The following is a 19,802-nucleotide window of genomic DNA, read 5'->3' on the forward strand; positions in this document are numbered from 1 at the left end:
GGAGCAGCCACTGCACTCCAGTCTGGGCGACAGAGTGAGACTCCAACTCCAAAAAAAAAAAAAAAAGAAAAAGAAAAGAAAAGATTTCACAGACAAGGGACGTTCCCTAAGGAATACTGACTGGCACAGGAAGTATGGGATAGGACGAGGACAAATCCATGTCCTGAGTTTCCCAATTTCTATCTTGTGGGTCTTGTGCAGTGGCAATAGTGTGTGTGTGTGTGTGTGTGCGTGTGTGTGTGTGTGTGTGTGTGTGTGTGTGCTGGAAAGAACATAGAGAGCACCTGATTGAACGGGATGGTTGTGTCAAGGAATACTGGAAGAGAGAGAGAGAGAGAGAGAGAGAGTGTGTGTGTGTGTGTGTGTGTGTGTCAGGGCTGGAAAGAACATAAGAACATCGAGAGCACCTAAATGGATGGATGGCTGTGTCAAGGAACACTGAGATGAGAGAGAGAGAGAGAGAAAGCGCACGCCTGCGTCTCTGTTTGTGTATGTATCAGGGCTGGAAAGAACATAAGAACAGAACACAGAGAGCACCTGATTGGATGGATGGTTATGTCAAAGAACACTAGGATAAGAGTGTGTGTGTGTGTGTGTGTGTGTGTGTGTGTGTGTGTGTGCGCGCGCGCGCCCGCACGCACGTGTGTGTCAGGGCTGGGAAGCATAGTAAGCACCTGATCAAATGGATAGCTGTGTCAAAGAACACTAAGATCGGGGGGCAGGATTGGGAAGAACGTAGGGACCATCTGATTGGATGAGACGGTCGTGTTAAGGAACACTAAGATGAACGTTCATGGCTAAGGGGAGTTTCTCCAGTCCGATCTGAGCAATTTAACCATCTATCTGATAAAGTCTAGGAACCTCTTGTAAATTCCTCAGCAGTAGAATGACAGGATCAAAGAAACCCTAGAAAAGGAGTCTGGCAGCAGTTACCTGCCAACCTGCTCTCCAGCCCTCATGTTTGCAAAATGATCCACTTGCTCTCCACTCCATCACCCAAGGAGATGGCAACATTTAGTGGGAGAGTCAGCCAGGACCTCAACTGTACCATTTCTTGTCTCAACTAATCCACTTCCACTCCCAGGACCACACCCAAGACCTGGTGTTAGTTAAAACTGTGCCACCCTTCGTGTATAGGTACCACATTTTTTTTTTAAATCTAGCCCTCTTTTGATGGACAGCACAGTTGGTCCAACCATAAAGGAGAACAAAAACCATGGACTTCGCAGCAACCTGGATGGACTTAGAGCCTCTCATACTGAGGGATCTTTCACAGAAACAAAGAACTGAGTATCCCATGTCCTCAACCCTAAGTGGACCTTGAACAACTACCATAATACTATGAGAAAAGGATTGGGCCAGGCTCGGTGGCTCAGCCTGTAATCCCAGCACTTTGGGAGGCCGAGGTGAGTGGATGGCCTGAGACCGCGGGTTCGAAACCTGCCTGGGCAAGTTGACGAAACCTCATCTCTACAACAAATCAAAAATTAGCCGGGTGTGGTAGCGCGCCTGTAGTTCCAGCTACTTGGAAGGCTGAGGCGGAAGGATCGCTGGAGCCCAGCAGGTCGAGGCTGCGGTGGCCGGGAGCGGCCACTGCACTCCAGTCTGGGTGACAGAGTGAGACTCCAACTCAAAAAAAAAAAAAAAAAAAGGGATTGACAGTAGCGGGGAATTTAGGGGCGTCGGAGGGGGGCGGGGAGGTGGGATTGGCAGTAGTGGGAGTCTGCCTGGGGAAGGGGGGTCACACCTCATCAACAAGGGCACCTGCATGATGAATATTTGTATGCCTAACCCTGAATTGTACCTCACGATTTTGAAATGAAAAATTTAAGGGTGGGAAAAAAAAATTCGGTGCCCCACAGAGCCCTGAAGTGCAAATAGCCGAATGTGCAGTCTTTCCAGCCGGGTCTTGCCCTCCTCCCAGGGACCTACATGCTCCTCCTCCCACAATCTCCCTCCCCTGCTGGGCACTGTCTCTCCAGTGCTTTTTTTTAGTTTTGTCCTTTCACCCACCCAGATTCAGGGCTGTAAAATATGGCTTTGTTTTTACGCCCCAGCTGCCAAGCAGACCAACACCCCGCAAATACCCAGGAATCCTGAACTCTGCTCCTCAGTGTTCGTGTCTGCTCATACCCACTACCTCTTGGCATCCCCTCGGCAACAATTTGGCCCCCACAAAACCATTCTCAGGACCGCCGCTCACATTCATTCATCCAAACATGACTTTGTCTCCTTCCCCAGGAGAAAGCGGAGGCTTCAGGGGGATCTGCCCGCTCCCCAGCTACGAATGTCAACCTCATCCCCACCCATCTTTCAAGGTCAAAACCAAGTTCAACCCCAAAATCATACCTTTGATTCCCTCCTTCCTCTGTCCTCCAAGAGGTGTCATCCAAAACTCTTCTCTTCACTGTCCCCTTGACCTTGGCTCCTTTTTCATCTTGTAACTTCTCGATCTGTAAGCTTGGTTGTCTCTCATCATCAAAACCCTCTGGGGACTTGCTTTCCCTCTGGCTACTGCTTTATCTTCCTCTGCCTTTCTCATTCAAACTTCTCCAAATAACATCTATGTTGGCTAAGGTTAGTCGTCACAATAACTCCCACCCCCCCCACAAGCCCCGAGTCAAAACACTGACAAGGTCAACTACCAAACCTTTTGGATGTTAGTGCATTTCCCTGTGGGATGTGGCATTCAAGTCATGCTGTTTTAGGCTTTTACTTTTTAATAATCCCATGATTTCACTTAAAGTCTAAAAGTAGAGGTGAGCGATGTAGTAGTTTTAAATAGGGAGGTCAACAAATGTATATACAGGCCTACTCTATGTCAGACAAATGATTTACACTATGCTACAGAAGACAGAAAATTGGTTTCTCAGGCTGTGTCAAAAACAAAAACAAAACACACACACATATACACAAAACATCAAGTATAATTAACTGTCACCAAAAGAAAAAGACCTTCTAAACATCCGGATTCTCAAAAGGATGTGTTACCCTATTTCTTTTTTTTGAGTCAGGGTCACACTCACGGCCACCCCAGCATCAACCTGCTGGGGCTCCGGCGATCCTTCCACCTCATCCTTCCAGGTAGCTGAAACCACAGGTGCACACTACCATGCCTGGCTAATTTTTGATTTATTGTAGAGACGAGGTCTCGCCAAGTTGCCCGAGGCTGGTCTTGAACCCACGGGCTCAGGCAATCCTCTCACCTCGGGCTCCCAAAATGCTGGGATGACAGGCTAAGCCATTGAGCCGGGCCGCCCTATTTCTTTAACTTTCCTTCACTTCCCCACCCACTGCAAACTTACCTGCCACCCCAGAAACTGATCTGGCCCAATTCTCAGCAGCCTCCAAGTTTCCAAACATAGAGAATACCCCTGGGTTCTCTCCTGAGGGCGTTTCTGCCGATTTGTCTCTTCTCGACAGTCTTTCCTCCCCAACTTCTGCATCACATACCCCTGGGATCCTCATACCTTCCTACTTTTGGGGAGGACCTCTTATTTATAGTCTCCAAATGGGGGTGTTGCTTGACCTCCCCAAATACTTCTTCACTCAGCCGACTGTCTCCCAAGAAGCATATCCATGCTCCCCACTCTCTGTATCTGATTCTGCACATGTTGTTCTCGATGCTGGTGCCTCTCTCTACCTGCCCTAAACCTGCCAGTTCTTCAAGGTCCACATTTTCAGGAAAGCTTCTGCTCCGGCCTTGATATTTTCATAATCCCTTCCTCCTTTGTACTCTTGTGATTTGCACTGCAATTATCCTCCGATAACACCAGTTCCTGTATATTCTCATCTATCCAACCAGGTCATCAGCTTTCTTCATGCCATAACACCTAGTGCCCAAAACCATACAGAGTGTGGCTCATCACATTTCAGCTATAAGTATTAGTATCGTTATTATTCAACTCTGCATTCCTCAGACCTCTCGAATAGCAATGTTTCTTATATATTGTAAGATCAATTAACTTTAAATTAATGCACCATTCATGAACTAAACCCAAAGAATGAATTAACTCCCTTGGCAAGAAAGAAGAGAGAGAAGGCTCGCCTATAGCAGGTGGTGGAGAGGTGAGGAGAAGTTGGTGAACAATGTCAGAGAAGGAACCATAAAAGAATGTGCTTGTGGGTTGAGAAAGCTACAGATCGGGGACACTTCTAGCAGCCCACAGTCATGTTATCAATTTCATGGGTTGAAATTGAAGAAAAGAGGGTGACGCCTTTTTCTGCCAGTCACCCCAGTAGAAGACGGGTTTCTCAATGTGTCAATGAACTTGTCTCTGATGTAGCCTGGAAAACACCAGGCCAATTGGAATGATGGCGTGTCACTTAGTTATCTAGTGTCCTCTGTGTCTCCTCTACACAGGTAGAAAGAAATCACCACAGTGACAACAGGAGAAATGATAAAACACAATCTAAGGTTATTTTTCTTAGAATGTCTTCAAGAAAATCAAGGGAATTTGCCATAGAAAATGGCTAATTTTTTGAATCAAGAATTAATCAGTATCTTGTTCTTGAACCATTTTACAAGAATATCCTTTTGCTAGATCTTCTGTGTTATGACTTTTCGATGTGAGGACCATTTCTTTTGAAGACTTGTTGTTTTTAGTCCATCCAAACTGGCTGGATTTTTAAAGTGCTATTTTGGGCAAAGGCCAGGGGAAATTACTCATGGTGCCCACACGATGGTCTGGATGTGCTATTTTATGACTTTCAGTTTAGACTGGGAAATATGTAACTGGTTTTTCGCCCAAAGAGTTCCACTTTGTTAGAACACCCTTGTTACTGGAAGCAGTTGGTGACGGAAGTGTCATGATGGAAGCCATCCCAGTCATCCCCTGCAGCAGCACCGGGCAGTCCTTGTGGTGGACAGTAGGCCTGCATCCACTTGAAAGGTCTGGAAGATGGACCTTCTGAGACAAGGCTCATGACATCACAGGTTCGAGGTGGACTCCTTGAGATGTAACAATCCTTAGAAGGGCCAGCTCCATCTCTAATATATGTTCATTAAGAGTACACTTCAAGGCTGGGCGCGGTGGCTCATGCCTATAATCCCAGCACTTTGGGAGGCCGAGGCGAGAGGACTGCCTGAGCCCATGAGTTCGAGACCAGCCTGGGCAACTTAGACCTCATCTCTACAATAAATCAAAAAATTAGCCAGGCATAGTGGCGCGTGCCTGTAGTTCCAGCTACTTAGAAGGCTGAGGTGGAAGGATCGCCTGAGTCCAGTAGGTCGAGGCGGCGGTGGCCGTGAGCATGCTACTGCACTCCAGCCTGGGCAACAGAGTGAGACTTCAACTCAAAAAACAAACAAATAAACAAAAACAAACAGTGCACTTGGAGAGTTCATAAAATACCTAGATTGCAAATTTGCAAATCTTGCTATTGGCCAAAGTTTGGGGAATGGGGATTTCTTACATTTTCTCATATTTCATTCAAAGTTGTTTATCTAAATGTACCAAGGTAGCTCCTCTGACTGTTGTAACTTCCTTCCCCCCACTTAAGGAGCTATAAAATTTAAAATCCATGTAAATCCCAAAAGATGACTCTAAGATGTCAACGTAATTAGGAGGTCTTGGGTCATTCTGAAACTGCCCATAGGCCTTGTTAACTCAGCCCTGGGGATGGGTGAAAGGATTAGGTGACCTTGAGTCACGCCCTTGTTAATTAGCCATGGGAGTGGGTGAGGGGCTATGAAGTATAAACTCAGAAAGTTGTACTGTCTGGGAGCGAGCATTTTGGGTGAGCACACCAACTCACTCCCTGACTCCATGGTATCAAATTAATGCCCATTTCTCCCAGCTCTCTGTCTTTCATCTCTGACTGACCCCAAGGAACCCAGAAGCAGGTTTCTTAGGCTGGAACAGTCATGCTGTTTGTAATGTTGGTCCAACAAATTCCCATAGCTCACTTAACAGGGGCTGGAGGTGAAGGGCACCAGTGTACCAGAAAATACACAAAATTGTTTTCCATGTCCAGAATGATGGTGGATCAGAAGTTGGAGAGAACGAGAGAGGCCAAGAAGGAGTCTGAGAATAAGAAAATTGGCAGGAAACATCTGAAAAAACATCCATCTCCTCCTTCTCCCCAAGGCACTGCTATGAACTCCTCCCATATTGGAGCATGGCTCACACCTGTAATCCCAGCAGTTTGGGAGGCAGAGGGAAGAGGAATGCCTGATCCCATGGGTCTGAGACCAGCCTGAGCAACTTGGCAAGACCTCATCTCTATAATAAATAAATAAATAATTAGCCGGATGTGGTGGTATGTGCCCATAGTTCCGGCTACTTGGAAAACTGAGGTGGAAGAATCGCCTGAGCCCAGCAGGTTGGGGCTACAGTGGTCGTGAGCGTGCCACTGCACTCTAGCCTGGGTGATAGAGTGAGACTCCGACTCAAAAAAAAAAACCTCCTCTAGGCAGGCTTGACCTTGGTGTTATTTCCCTATACCATAAGCCCTTTTCTAAGTGTCACCCTACTTCTCCTGCCCTGGAGTTGTGGTCCTCCCAAGGTACGACCTCAGGGGACACAACACATAGTGTCAGAGTCTCACTCCATCGTCCAGACTGGACTGCAGTGGCACGCTCATGGCCACTGCAGCCTTGACCTGCTGGGCTCCAACGATCCTTCCGCCTCAGCCTTCCAAGTAGCTGAAACTACAGGTGTGCGCCACCATGCATGGCTAATTTTTTAATTTATTATAAAGACGAGATCTCACCAAGTCACCCAGGCTGGGCTCGAACCTCTGGACTCAGGCAATCTTCTTGCCTTGGTCTCCTAAAGTGCTGGGATGACAGGCTTGAGCCATCACACCCAGTCCTTCTTTTTTCACAAAAGGCCTTTGGCCCTGAGTTTACAATGCGAGTCTACTTGAAATTTTGGAGGCCAAGAATGACTATGAACATTCTGGAACCCAACCACCCTTGGGCACCCCCAGAATGTAAGTGACATCACGGGACAGAACATTCACGGAGAGACCCCGGACCTGGATCTGGGTCAACTCTAACTAGACTGCTGTGTTTACCTCAGGCGAGTTGCAAACCGGTATGTCAGTTTCACACATGTAGTAAAAAGAAGACACCTCACCGGTACCCCACAGTTCCAGTATTTTAAAGCACCTTGAAAGCAGTATGGACGTTCGAGTCACACACATAACCAACCCCCAAAGGGAGAGCAATAGGTGGCCTTCGCAATCTGGAAGACAACTCATTAAATGCCCGGTGCACATCAAGATAGACAACATCTAGGGCTGGGCTGATGGTAGTTTAACTTTCAAGGCCTATCCCTGCCTCTCCTCTCAGCTCGAGTCCTGTAGATGGACTGTTTTTCTCATCGCTGCCTTGTTTTGTCCAGCCCACTCACATTTGCTGATGCCACCTGTGGCCACTCTGAGCTACAACACCCCTGTGTGACAAGGCTGATAGGGAACACGTGTCTGCCACACTTTAAATATGGGAACCCTCTCATTTTATTTTATTTATTCATTTATTTATTTATTTATTTTTTAGTTGGAGTCTCATTCTGTCGCCCAGGCTGGAGTGCAGTGGCTCATGGCTCAGGTGATCTTTCCGCCTCAGCCTTCCAAGTAACCGAAGCCCCAGGTGCGTGCTACCACACCCGGCTCATTTTTGATTTATTGTAGAGACAAGGTCTTGCCAAGTTGCCCGGGTGGGTCTCGAACCCACGGGCTCAGGTAATCTACTTGCCTTGGCCCCCCGAAATGCAGAAATGATAGGCTGAGCCACTGAGCCTGGCCCACTCTCATTTTAAATAAATCCAATATTGTGAAATCTACATTTACAAATACATAAATATGTACTTGGACCTATGTGTGTGCATTTGGATGGAAGAGATTATTTGCTTTGCAAATGAACTCACCAAGGAATTTCTTAAAACACAAGGTCATTCCTTTCACTTTCTCACCACCCTCTCCCCCACAAAAGATGTCTTACACTTTCTTCTTATTTATAGCTTCTCAAGAATGCATCTACTCTGTAAGGAAGGTATACTAGTAATCACAAAGATTAAGGGAAAGCCAAGTGCCTGTCTTTGGAGCCTTCCAACTAATTTCTTTAATGCCTCAGATGTGCAAGTTTATATTTTGCATAGCTAAAATCTGGAACCATATCTAGCACGGCTATGAACATTATCAAAGATACGTGAATCGTAAATACTTTCCACAGGCCACCATGATATGACAGCCTCGTAGAGAAATTAGAGCCTGTAAGCACCACTGGCATCACAAGTCTCCTGGCTGGAGAGAAGGGAGCTGATGGCGTTACCTTCCGAAGGTGCCCAGGGCAACATTTGGGCCTTTCACTCAGGTCAATACTGTCAGCTAGAGCAGCTTAAAAGGCTAAAGTACTTCTGCTTTCTTACACAGTCCATGTCAGCAGACAAAACACTTCATTTCTGGGAGTGGTGAAGCTATTTTTAATAATGGCGACACTCTGGAAATTTTCATCTTTTGCTGTGAAATGCAGGTTTGATTTTCCTAAGTCTGTAAATGGTAAGCTCAGTCACATTTGTTTGTTTGTTTGTTTTAAACTCGTGAACTTTGCATGTTTTATGTTTCTCTTTACCCCAGGGGTTCCTTTATCTGTGTGCACACACAGATGAGAACAGTATCAGAGTGGCCCGCCCTATCTTAGGGTAGATGCAAATTACCTCTCTGATGCTAACAACAGTAAAAAAAAGAAAAAGTTAAAAAAAAAAAAGACCCACAAGGATTTTATTACATGCAATTGTTAGTATTCCCTTAGAGGCTCATGCAGGCTAACAAAAACAAAAAGGAAAACAGTAACTACACTCTTTTTTTTTTTTTTTTTTGAGTTGGAGACTCACTCCATCGCCCAGACACTCTCAGCCACCGCAGCTGGGCTCCGACGATCCTTGCGCCTCAGCCTTCCACGTAGCTAGAACTATAGGCGTGCGCTACCACGCCCGGCTCATTTTTTGATTTTTATTGTAGAGATGAGGTCTCGCCTGCCTAGGCGGGTCTCAAACCCGCGGGCTCAGGCAATCCACTCACCTCAGCGCCACCGAGCCCGGCTTAACTACGCTCTTAAGTCATCCTCTCCTCAAAAAAAAAAGTTATTTTTCTTCTACTTCTAGAAGAATAATTGTTCAGGGATCAGAAACTCAGAAGAGTTTCAGCTGCCTCCTGGATCCCTAAAAACACAGACTTCATGAGAGGGAGAGACCCGGCTCAATAGGGTTGGCGGGGATAAGCCGAAGAAGGAGCCCAGGACCAAGAATCAGGAGGCCTGAGATGAGATCTGGACAAGCCATGTCACCCTTCTGGGCCTCCATTTCTTCATTTATAAAATACAGACAGGGATACCCGCATTTTAACTGAGATCATATTAGAAAATAGGCTTGAAAATGCTCAGGAAACAATTAGTTTCTTCACAAAGAATGTGATGCTCTGTTTATTTGTGTAAATCTCAATTCCTGTGACATTGTAGAAAGTTGAGGGTGAAAGCTATGAAAAAATGACATAAGACTGGGCCGAAAGGCTGGTTTCAACAAAGCCTTCTTGCCTCTCCTTCTCTTTTCATCACTATAACTCTTTTACTTTGCCCTCTAGAACAAAGCGAAAGAAACAACTGACCATAACTCTCCAGTCTTAATAATGACTTTCCTCGCCGGGCTCAGTGGCTCAGCCTGTAATCCCGCACCTTGGCAGGCTGAGGTGAGTGAATTGCCTGAGCCCGCGGGTTTGAGACCCGCCTGGGCAAATTGGCGAGAACTCATCTCTACAATAAATCAAAAATCAGCCGGGCGTGGTAGCGTACGCCTGTAATTCCAGCTACTCGAAAGGCTGAGGCGGAAGGATTGCCGGAGCTCAGCAGTCGAGGCTGTGGTGACCGGGAGTGGACACTGCACTCCAGTGTGGATGACAGAGTGAGACTCCAACTCAAAAAATAATTATAATAATAATAATGACTTTCCTACATGTTTCAACCACAGTCAATGTCTCAATTAGACATCCTAGTTGATTGCCCACCGAGTGCAGGGGCACTTATTAAATTATTACCTAAATCATACCATGAAGAAAGTTTTCGATTCTAGAAAAGCTTGAAGGTGGGGTAACCCCTTTGGGTCCCCTCCCACTGTGTGGGAGTTTTTCTGTCCTCTCAATAAATCCTGCCTTCTCACTAAAAAAAAAAAAGAAGAAGAAGAAGAGCTTGAAGTTGGAATCAGAAGCTTTCCATTAATCTTTCATTCCGCAAATATTTATTTAGTGTAAACTTGCACCAGGCACTAGGGATTTAGAAATAAACAAGGAAAACATATCTCCTTTCTCCATGAAGCTCACAGACCAGAGAGGGGGGACAGACTTATAGCCTCTTATTTGATAGCTTAGGAACTGGAGACACAGAAGCTGAGAAAGTCTGACTCTACCTGGAGCTCCCCTTCCATGATACTGAGCAGTTGGATGAGATCTTCTTTGGATAACTCCAGGGACTTCTTAGTCTTTCGTTCGCCTTCTCCGGGTGTTTTCAGGTGTCGTTTGACAGTTCCTGAGGCCATGACATCGTCCTCCTTCCTATTTGATTTGTTCTTCCTTTTTGCATCTTCTGAAAGACTTTTATCACCCACATGGCTGATGACAGGGGGCTTGGGGCAAGAGATCTGCCCATCAGATGAACCTTCACCTCCTTGGTTTCGGGATCGCATTCCCACCTACAGCACAGGAGAAAAAAGAAGATGTCCTTTACCACCTCCAGAATTATATTTGTCTAAATATCTAGAAACAAATAGCCACTTGACAACATCGCCGATAAGGAAAAACCAGACACATATGTCATTAAGGTCTTCAGGAAACCCCTCTGATGGTCTTGGGGGGAGGGATAAAGGCAGACACCTGACAGACACCCAGAACCAAACCCTCAAGGTCAACATCAGCAACGTGGAGTCGTGCTGAAGGTCTGTGTCTTTGCTGCAACATGATGAGAATGACACTTGACCTCTGTGAAACTTGCCAAAACTCTCCATCTCAGGCCAATAATGAGACATCAGACAGATCTTAACTGAGACACATTGTGCAACAATCCTAACCAGTCATCCTTTAAACTGTCTCGATCCTTGGAAACAAGAAAGTTTGAAAAACTGTCACAGCCAAGAGAAGCCTGAGGGCGCAGGACAACTAAGTGTCATGCAGCATCCTGGAAGAGATGCTGAAACAGAAACAGGACGGTGAGGAGAAAATGAGGACGTCTAAATAAAGCTATGAATCCCATCAACAACGTATTGGCACTGGTTCATGAACTGTGACAAATAAATGCACCCACACTAACACAGAATGTCAATGATGGAGCATATGAGGAATGATGGAGAATACAGGGGAACTCTCTGAATTATCTTTGCAATAATCCCGTGAATTTAAAATAGTTGTAAAATAAAAAGTTTATTTATCAGAAAATTCCAACCTCAAACCCTGCAGGAACAAGTTGGACGTCACGATGTGCGGAAGAATACCCCCGGGGTGGAAGAGGCTTGAGATGGAAGAAGGAAAAGGGGAAAGCCCATGGAAGAAGAGACTGGTGCAGTGTTCAGTGCTGTGGGATTCTATCTTTCCACAGTCTTTTTTTCGAAATTGGGCCTTTTGACATCAGTCATTTACAGTAACAAGAGCACAGAGAATTGGGAGAAGGATTCCTTGGAGTCATGCCATGACCAAGGCTTTACAGATTCTCTGTCAACCGACAGGTAAGTTACAAACAACCGTTTGAACTCAAAGGCTGGAACTCAAAGAGCTGTGAAGACAGCTCTAATATCCTGGGGCTGTACTACAAAATTTGCCAAAATCCTTAAATATAGTAGTTTAGCTCATGGGCTTATTAAAAAACTCATATTATAAACAGCCCTTTCCCTGAACAGCTAAGCAAAAGATTTTCATTATTCGTTTTAGAGAAAATGTAGGGATTTTGTTATCTGAAAGTAAGTTTCCTTTATGACTCCAGCCATACTTAAGAAACTAAGTAAGGAAAGGGTTGTTTAAAAAAAAATTAGGTTTGTAAGAAAAAAATAACCACAGTGTGATGTTTCCTTTCAGACGGTGAATATTCAGTTCTTCCAATGAAGCTTGAAATCGACATTCATGCTCCTTTTTTGAAATAAACTCATAGTCAAATGGACCCGTGTGTGTGTGTGTGTGTGTGTGTGTGTGTGTGTGTGTGTGTGTGTGTGTGCAGTGTCCCAACTTTGAGCAATATAAACCAGAAAAGTGGTTGGGGCGCTGACACCCTGTTTTCCGATTCAGTCAGTGATCAGTGCTCAGTTTCAGAGCGTCTTTTGTGTTTCCGTGGTGAACAGATAATGGGTGTGTCTCTGTAAGGGAAGCCAGAGCACTTCTGGAGCAGTCCTACTATATTTTATCACAGTTTACTTGTGGGCAGAATGGACTGACATAGCCCAAAGGAAGAAAGAAAGGTGATGAATAGTTTCAGATTTAACTCCTGACCTGTTACACATCACAACACATCACACGGGCTTCCCAAATGGAACTGTGAGTCCCTACAACTCCGTACCATATGTGAATTCCTTTTATCTGAACTATTATCTCTATAAGATCTGAAGGCTCTTTGAGATGATACATAAACCACTGATTTGACAACTACAATCTAAACCATGAGTTCACAGAAATTCCAGACTGTAGTTCCCAAAGCACAGGAAGTGAGGTAATGTTTTAAACTTAATCATACACGGTATTTATACCTGATGTATCATGTAGTTATGCTAATGATGCTAATGTCTCTGGATCTTCTCTTTTTTTGAGTCGGAGTCTCACTCTGTCACCCAGGCTGGAGGGCAGTGGCATGCTCCCGGCCACCGCAGCCTTGACCTGGTGGGCTCTGGAGATCCTTCCACCTCAGTCTTCCAAGTAGCTGGAACTACAGACACGCGCCACCATGCTCAGCTAATTTCTTGATTTATTGTAGAGACGAGGTCTCTGCAAGCTGCCAGGGCTGGTCTCAAACCAGGCAATTTTCTCATCTCAGCCTCCCACCCGTGGGCTCAGGCAATCCTCTCACCCTGGCCTCTCAAAGTGCTGGGATTATAGGTGTAAGCCACCGTGCCCGGCCTAGGATATTCCCAAGAAAGGACAAACGTAGTAACTCTCTATATGTTACCTGCATTTACTCAATCATAGTTCTATTTGCAAACCTACAGAAAGTCCTCTTAGTAGCAATTTTTCTTTATGTTTCATCCTTCCTAAAAATTTCGGTCTCGCCGGGCTCGGTGGCTCAGCCTGTAATCCCGCGCCTTTGGGATGAGGCTGAGGTGAGTGGATTGCCTGAGCCCGTGGGTTCGAGACCCGTCTGGGCAGCGAGAACTCATCTCTACAATAAATAAAAAATCTGCCGGGCGTGGTTGCACATGCCTGTAATTCCGGCTACTAGGAAGGCTGAGGCGGAAGGATCGCCGGAGCCCAGCAGGTTGAGGCTGCGGTGGCCACTGCACTCCAGTCTGGGCGACTGAGACTCCAACTCAAAAAAAAAAAAAAAAAAATTTCAGTCTGAAATTAATGTTTTAAAATACATTTTAGTATAGTATTATTTAAATGGCTTTTGGACAACCCCTTCGGGTCCCCTCCCACTGTGGGAGCTTTTCTGTCCTCTCAATTAATCCTGCTTTCTACAGAAAATAAACAAATAGCATAAATAAATGGTTTTTACCCACATACTCCACATATTTTAGATTTTCTCATGATTGTGTATCGTGAATCAGGCTGGAAGCTTGAGTTCCCTCTCCCTTCCACTTAATTCACTTGGGTTTATGAGAAATCGCTTGTGGCGGACCCCAGATGTTAATTCTGTCTTAGCAAATACTTTTCCTTGGTGACGCTGAAATTTTACATTAATTGCTTTTCCTCTGGCATGAACACACAGATTTTAGTCCTTTCTTGGGCAGCCAAATAAGGCCTTCATCCATCTTCGCAACAAAGTCAGCAATCAGCAGCTATCTAGCTCAGGAATGCAGAAATCCTCAGCAGTAACTAACAGGTCAAGAATGTTTTAGGAAGGAATTAGCATCCATGAGGAAGAAAGGCATACTTTCTCAACAGCATCACTAAGTCTGCTGGCGATCATGTCCGCTTTAAACGGCTTTATTCTATCTCGAGTGGAGAAAACATCCAGACAAAAATGAACTTCATACATCACGTTTAGTGGCATTCATACTCTCCCTTTTAAACGGTGCTCACTTATTATTTCTTACGTGCGCCACGATGTCGGAAGCATTTGACATGCAGCATCTCATGCAATATTTCCATCAACCCCAAGTATGGGCTAGTATTGTCAGGTTTACAGATGAAGCCACTGAAGTTTAAAGAGATCAAATACCTTTTCCTGGATCACACAGCTCCTCCCAGTGAAGGGAAGGACTGTGATTGAACCCAGGTCTGATTCTTTTTTTTTTTAACTTGCAAATTTTTTATTTTAAAATTGTGGGTACAATTCAGGGTTAGGTATACAAATATTCAATGTGCAGGTACCCTTGTTGATGAGGTGTGCCCCCCCCTTCCCCAGGCAGATTGCCACGACTACCAATCTCACCTCCCCGTCCCCCTAACCCCCGCAGTTTCCTGCTATTGTCAATCCTTTCCTTATAGTATTACGATAGTTGTTCAAAGTGTATTTATGAGTGAGAACATGTGATACTCAGTTCTTTGTTTCTGTGAAAGATCACTCAGTATGATAGACTCTAAGTCCATCCAGGTCACTGTGAAGTTCAGATTTTGTTCTTCTTTATAACTGCGTTATATTCCATCGTGTATTTATACCACTTTTTAAAATCCAGTCGTCTTCAGACAGACATGGTTGGTTCCATGTTCTTGCTATTGTGAACCATGCTGTGATAAACATACGTGTGCAGGTGTCTTTTTTATAGAGTGATTCCAGGTCTGATTCTAAAGACTCCCCCATGCAGCCTTCCTCTCAGTTCTTAAACACATGCAGATTGAGAGAGGATGCCTCACAAGTCAGAGGGTCAGGGAAAAGTTAGCAAATGCTCCCTGGGATAACGTTTTTTCACTTCATGCTGCAGAATTTGAGAAAATCATGCATATGTCTTCCTTCACAGCCCCTCTTGCAAAACTCACATGTCAATATAAACCGGTTACTAAGCAGTAAGACGTCTTCTGAAATCAGTAACCTGCTGCATCACTTGTGACATGGCGAATTGCTCAAAAACCTTCCTGACAAACACCCTGATCTGTGAGGAAGGGTGCAGACTATGAAAACAGGATGCAAAGTCCAAACAGGAACGCTACAGACTGTGTTCAAAGCCCTGGGCTGAACAATAATGAACACTTCACCCAAGGTGGCCCAATCCTGTCTACTGTGCGTTCAAGGGTAGCAGGCTGGTTAACAGGAAAGACTTTTTTGTAGCTGACTGCATGGCTACAGGTTTAAGCGTGTAGACAACAGACTTCCTGCAAGAAGCCAAGAATGCCTTTGCTTCTTCTTGGTGTGCACCCCTTAAGGAACTTTTTCCCTGAGAAAAATACAAATAAACTGGGGGTGCAGATTGAGTTTTATGACCTTGCTTTAAAATCAGTGTTTTCTGGGGCACAGACTCTTCTCTTTAATAAGCAAATTACCTTGGTTGGGCATGGTGGCTCATGCCTATAATCCCAGCACTTTGGGAGGCATAGGCCAGAGGATTGCCTGAGCCCATGGGTTCCAGACCAGCCTGGACAATGTAGCGAGTCCTCCTCTCTACAATACATCAAAAAATCAGCAGGACATGGTGGCGCGTGCCTGTCGTTCCAGGAGGCTGAGGCAGAAGGATCGCTGGAGCCCAGCCAGTCGAGGCTGCGGTGGCCGGAAGCGGCCACTGCACTCCAGCCTGGGCGACAGAGTGAGACTCCAACTCAAAAACAAAACAAAACAAAAAACAAGTATTTCTAGATCACGTGAACAAGTAAAAAGAAGAGGAAGATATCTCCAGCGATTCTGCTTCCGCTGTTCACCTTGACCTTGAACGTCCCTCAGCCTCCCACTTTTGCTTTGCCCCTTTCAGGTTTGTCTTGTCCTGTTGTGATTCAACATGGGTCAAAACTCCCCACCCTACTAATAGCAAAACTTTTTTCCTGCACAAATTAGGTTTTGGCTTCTTTCCGTGCTTCTCAGTATCCAGTCTCTATCTGTTCTTGGCTTTATTTTATCTATTTATATTTTCAAGAACCTACCTAGTACATAGGATGAGATGCCACAATAATTTTATGTATTTCATTGCTATTGTTAAGTTACTTTATAGGATTATAAGGAAAAAATTATAACCCATAATAAAAAGGAAAGCATGTAAGGCATACCTGTATTTTAGAGCCTGGCCTGGCAAAAGGCCTGGGGCAAGTGGGCTTCGAGAACAATACCACAGAACTTCTTTTAGACATAAACGACAAGACCCAAAGCACCCAAAACTGAGGGCAAAAGAACACACCTCCTCTAGTTTATGGCATCGGTAATTTTAAGATGCAAAAGACCAATTAAATCAACCAGTTTCTTCTCAATCAATGACAGATGACTTCCTGTGTGTGTATCTTATTTATTAGGTTAAATCTGCTTTTAAATATCCGGCTCATGCAACGTTCAAACATTTCTCATTAGATTATCATTTATTCTATGTTTTTTTGGAGTCAGAGTCTCACTCTGTTGTCCAGGCTGGAGTGCAGTGGTACGCTCATGGCCACTGAAGCCTCAACCTGCTGGGCTCAGGCGATCCTTCTGCTTCAGTCTTCTATATAGCCGGAACTACAGGCGTATGCTACCATGTCTGTCTTATATTTTTTGATTTATTGTAGAGACGAGGTCTTACCAATAAAAAAAAAATTTAATTAGCTTGGTGTGGTGGGAAATGCCTGTAGTCCCAGCTACTCGAGAGGCTGAGGCGGAAGGATCGTCTGAACTCAGGAGATCGAGACTGCAGTGAGCCTGGACAACAGAGTGAGACCCCAACTCAAAATGTAAAGGACAAGGAAAATATTAAAACTGTAGCAAAATAGAAACATTTTATTCTACTCCAACTTATAACCATGGTGAAATATTTTATAAGTTCTGTTTAATATCCTTTAAGAATGATATCAGCAGGCCTAGAAAAGTATCCAGAAAAAAGACAAAAGAATAAACAAGATCAGGGAACTGCCAAGAAATAAATTTTTTTTTTTTGAGTTGGAGTCTCACTCTGTCACCCAGACTGGAGTGTAGTGGCCGCTCCCGGCCACCGCAGCCTCAACCTGCTGGGCTCCAGCGATCCTTCTGCCTCAGCCTTCCGAGTAGCCGGACTACAGGCATGCGCTACCACACCCGGCTGACTTTTGGATTTATTGTAGAGATGAGGTCTCGCCGCCCAGGCGGGTCTCGAACCCGCGGGCTCCGGCATAAATTTTTTTTAAATTAACATGCCTGAGTCAGAAATAATATACAATTTGAGTTTTAAAACTTAAAGTGGCAATACTGAGTAACCTCCCTTACCAATGTTCTGATTAAAATCCCAAAACTAATTGATTCTTATCATGCCTTCTGCAGCTGTTCCTTACGTAACAGTCTACCAGCCACAATCTCATGTTCAAGATTCTCCATTTCCAGAAAAACTGTCTTTCCAGTCTTACCTTTCAGTATCTCCCATACATTGACCAGTTTGTTAGTCACTGATGCAAAACAATGTTTGGGCTGGGCCTGGTGGCTCAAGCCTGCAATCCCAGCACTTTGGGAGGCTGAGGCGAGAGGACTGCCTGAGCTCAGGGGTCCGAGACCAGCCTGGGCAACTTGGGGAGACCTCATCTCTACAATAAATCACAAAAATTAGCTGGACGTGGTTGCCTGCGCCTGTAGTTCCAGCTACTTGGAAGGCTGAGGCAGAAGGATCGCGGGAGCCCAGTAGGTCAAGGCTGTGGTGGCCGGGAGCGTGACACTGCACTCCAGCCTGGACGATAGAGTGAGACTTTGACTCAAAAAAAAACAAAAGAAAATAAAAATTATGTCTGGTGTAATTTTTTTTTTTTTTTTTTTTGAGTAGAGGTCTCACTCTGTTGCCCAGGCTGAAGTGCAGTGGCACCATCACACTGATCACAGCTCACAGCAACCTCGACCTCTTGAGCTCAGGTGATCTTTCCATCTCAGCATCCCAAGTAGGTGGGGCTACAGGCGTGAGCCACCATGCCCAGTTCATTTTTCATTTTTCATTTCTTGTAGAGCCGAGGTCTTGCTATGTTCCCCATGCTGGTCTCAAACTCCTGGGCTCAAGCAATCCTCCTGCCTCGGCCTCCCAAAGTGCTGGGATTCTAGGCGTAAGGCAACGCGCCCACTTTCTGGTGTATCTTATTTTGACGTCCTTACTCACAGCCTGTTCTTCCCCTCACTCTTAGACCTCTTCTGATTACTCCTGCTGGTGCTGTTTCTCCTTTCTGGGCAATGTGCACGGTTACCTGTTCTCTGTATTAATGACTTGACTCTTTCCCCCTTGTCTATATGTTGTTAAATATGTTTATATTTAGAATACTTCATTACTGAGATCCTGATGTCACTTCTCCACTAGATATAGTATATAACACATACTCATTGGTTGCATACAAAGAGTAAGGCCCTCAAATTTAAGCAACTATGATAATTCTATAGTTTTGTGCTAAATTTTACCTATACTTTCCTATGACCACTATAATTTTTTCAGACATTTTACTAGTACTGTGTGACCTGAAGAAAAGGGAATGTCACCATTCAGTTTAATTAAAGCTGCTAAACACTGGAGACATGAATAGGCTCCTGGCTAGCCAGGACTAGAATCCATTCCTGATCCATGTTGTCACTTTTAAAAAGGCCCAGGCCCAGAACTGAATAAGAATTAGTCATTCAAAGGCCTAACATCTAGGAACTATAAGGAACTCAAACATGCCAAAAAGAAAAAAACAAACAGCTCCATTACAAAGTGGGCAAAAGATATGAATAGACACTTCTCAAAAGAAGACATACAAGCGGCCAACAGAAACATGAAGAAATGTTCAACCTCACTAGTCATCAAGGAAATGCAAATTAAAACCACACTGAGATACTACCCAACTCCGTTCAGGATGGCCATCATCAATAACACAAAAAAACAACAGATGCTGGAGAAGATGCAGGGAAAAGGGAATACTTCTACACTGTTGGTGGGAGTGTAAGCCAGTACAGCCTCTGTGGAAAACAATGTGGTGTTTCCTAAAAGATCTAAAAGTCGACCTCCCGTATGACTCTGCATTCTCCCTACTGGGAATATACCCAGAGGAACTCAAATCACTCTATGAAAAAGATACCTGTATGTGCATGTTTATTGCAGCATTATTCACAACAGCAAAAACATGGAACCAACTGTACTGCCCATCGAAAGAGGACTGGATTAAAAAAAAGTGGTACATATACACAATGGAATAATTACGTAGCCATAACAAAGGACAAAATTATGAATTTTGCAGCAACTTGGATGGACTTAGAGTCTATAATACTGAGTGATCGATCACAGAAACAAAGAACTGAGTATCACATGTTCTCATTCATAAGCAGAACTTGAACAACTATCAGAATACTATAAGAAAGGGATTTTGGCGGTTGAGGGAAACTGCCAGGGGAAGGCGGGCCCACCTCATCAACAAGGATACCTGCATAATAAACATTTGTATACCTAAACCTGAATTGTACCCCACATCTTTAAAATAAAAAAAAAAAGAGAATCAGTCACTTCCCTGCCACTAACAAAACAGGCCTATCTGTAGCTAGAAAGACAAGTATTTGAGGTTCATGTCTATTTCATCTCCCTAAATAACAA

At 44.6% G+C, this 19,802-nt stretch overlaps 1 protein-coding gene across 1 annotated transcript in view; it reads right to left on the reverse strand.

Moving 5' to 3' along the window:
* LOC103261928 (filamin-A-interacting protein 1-like) overlaps positions 1-19,802 on the reverse strand; it is a gene marked incomplete at its 3' end in the record, with an annotated part of 166,012 nt that overhangs the window by 52,269 nt on the left and 93,941 nt on the right. Inside the window, exon 2 of the mRNA XM_008059512.2 lies at positions 10,404-10,685. Coding sequence (XP_008057703.2) covers positions 10,404-10,679 — 276 coding nt within the window. The remainder of the gene's footprint in view (positions 1-10,403; positions 10,686-19,802) is intronic.

This window comes from Carlito syrichta, unplaced genomic scaffold (genome assembly GCF_000164805.1).
Source record: "Carlito syrichta isolate Samal-C Ts95f unplaced genomic scaffold, Tarsius_syrichta-2.0.1 Scaffold304225, whole genome shotgun sequence".
Lineage (NCBI taxonomy): Eukaryota > Metazoa > Chordata > Mammalia > Primates > Tarsiidae > Carlito > Carlito syrichta.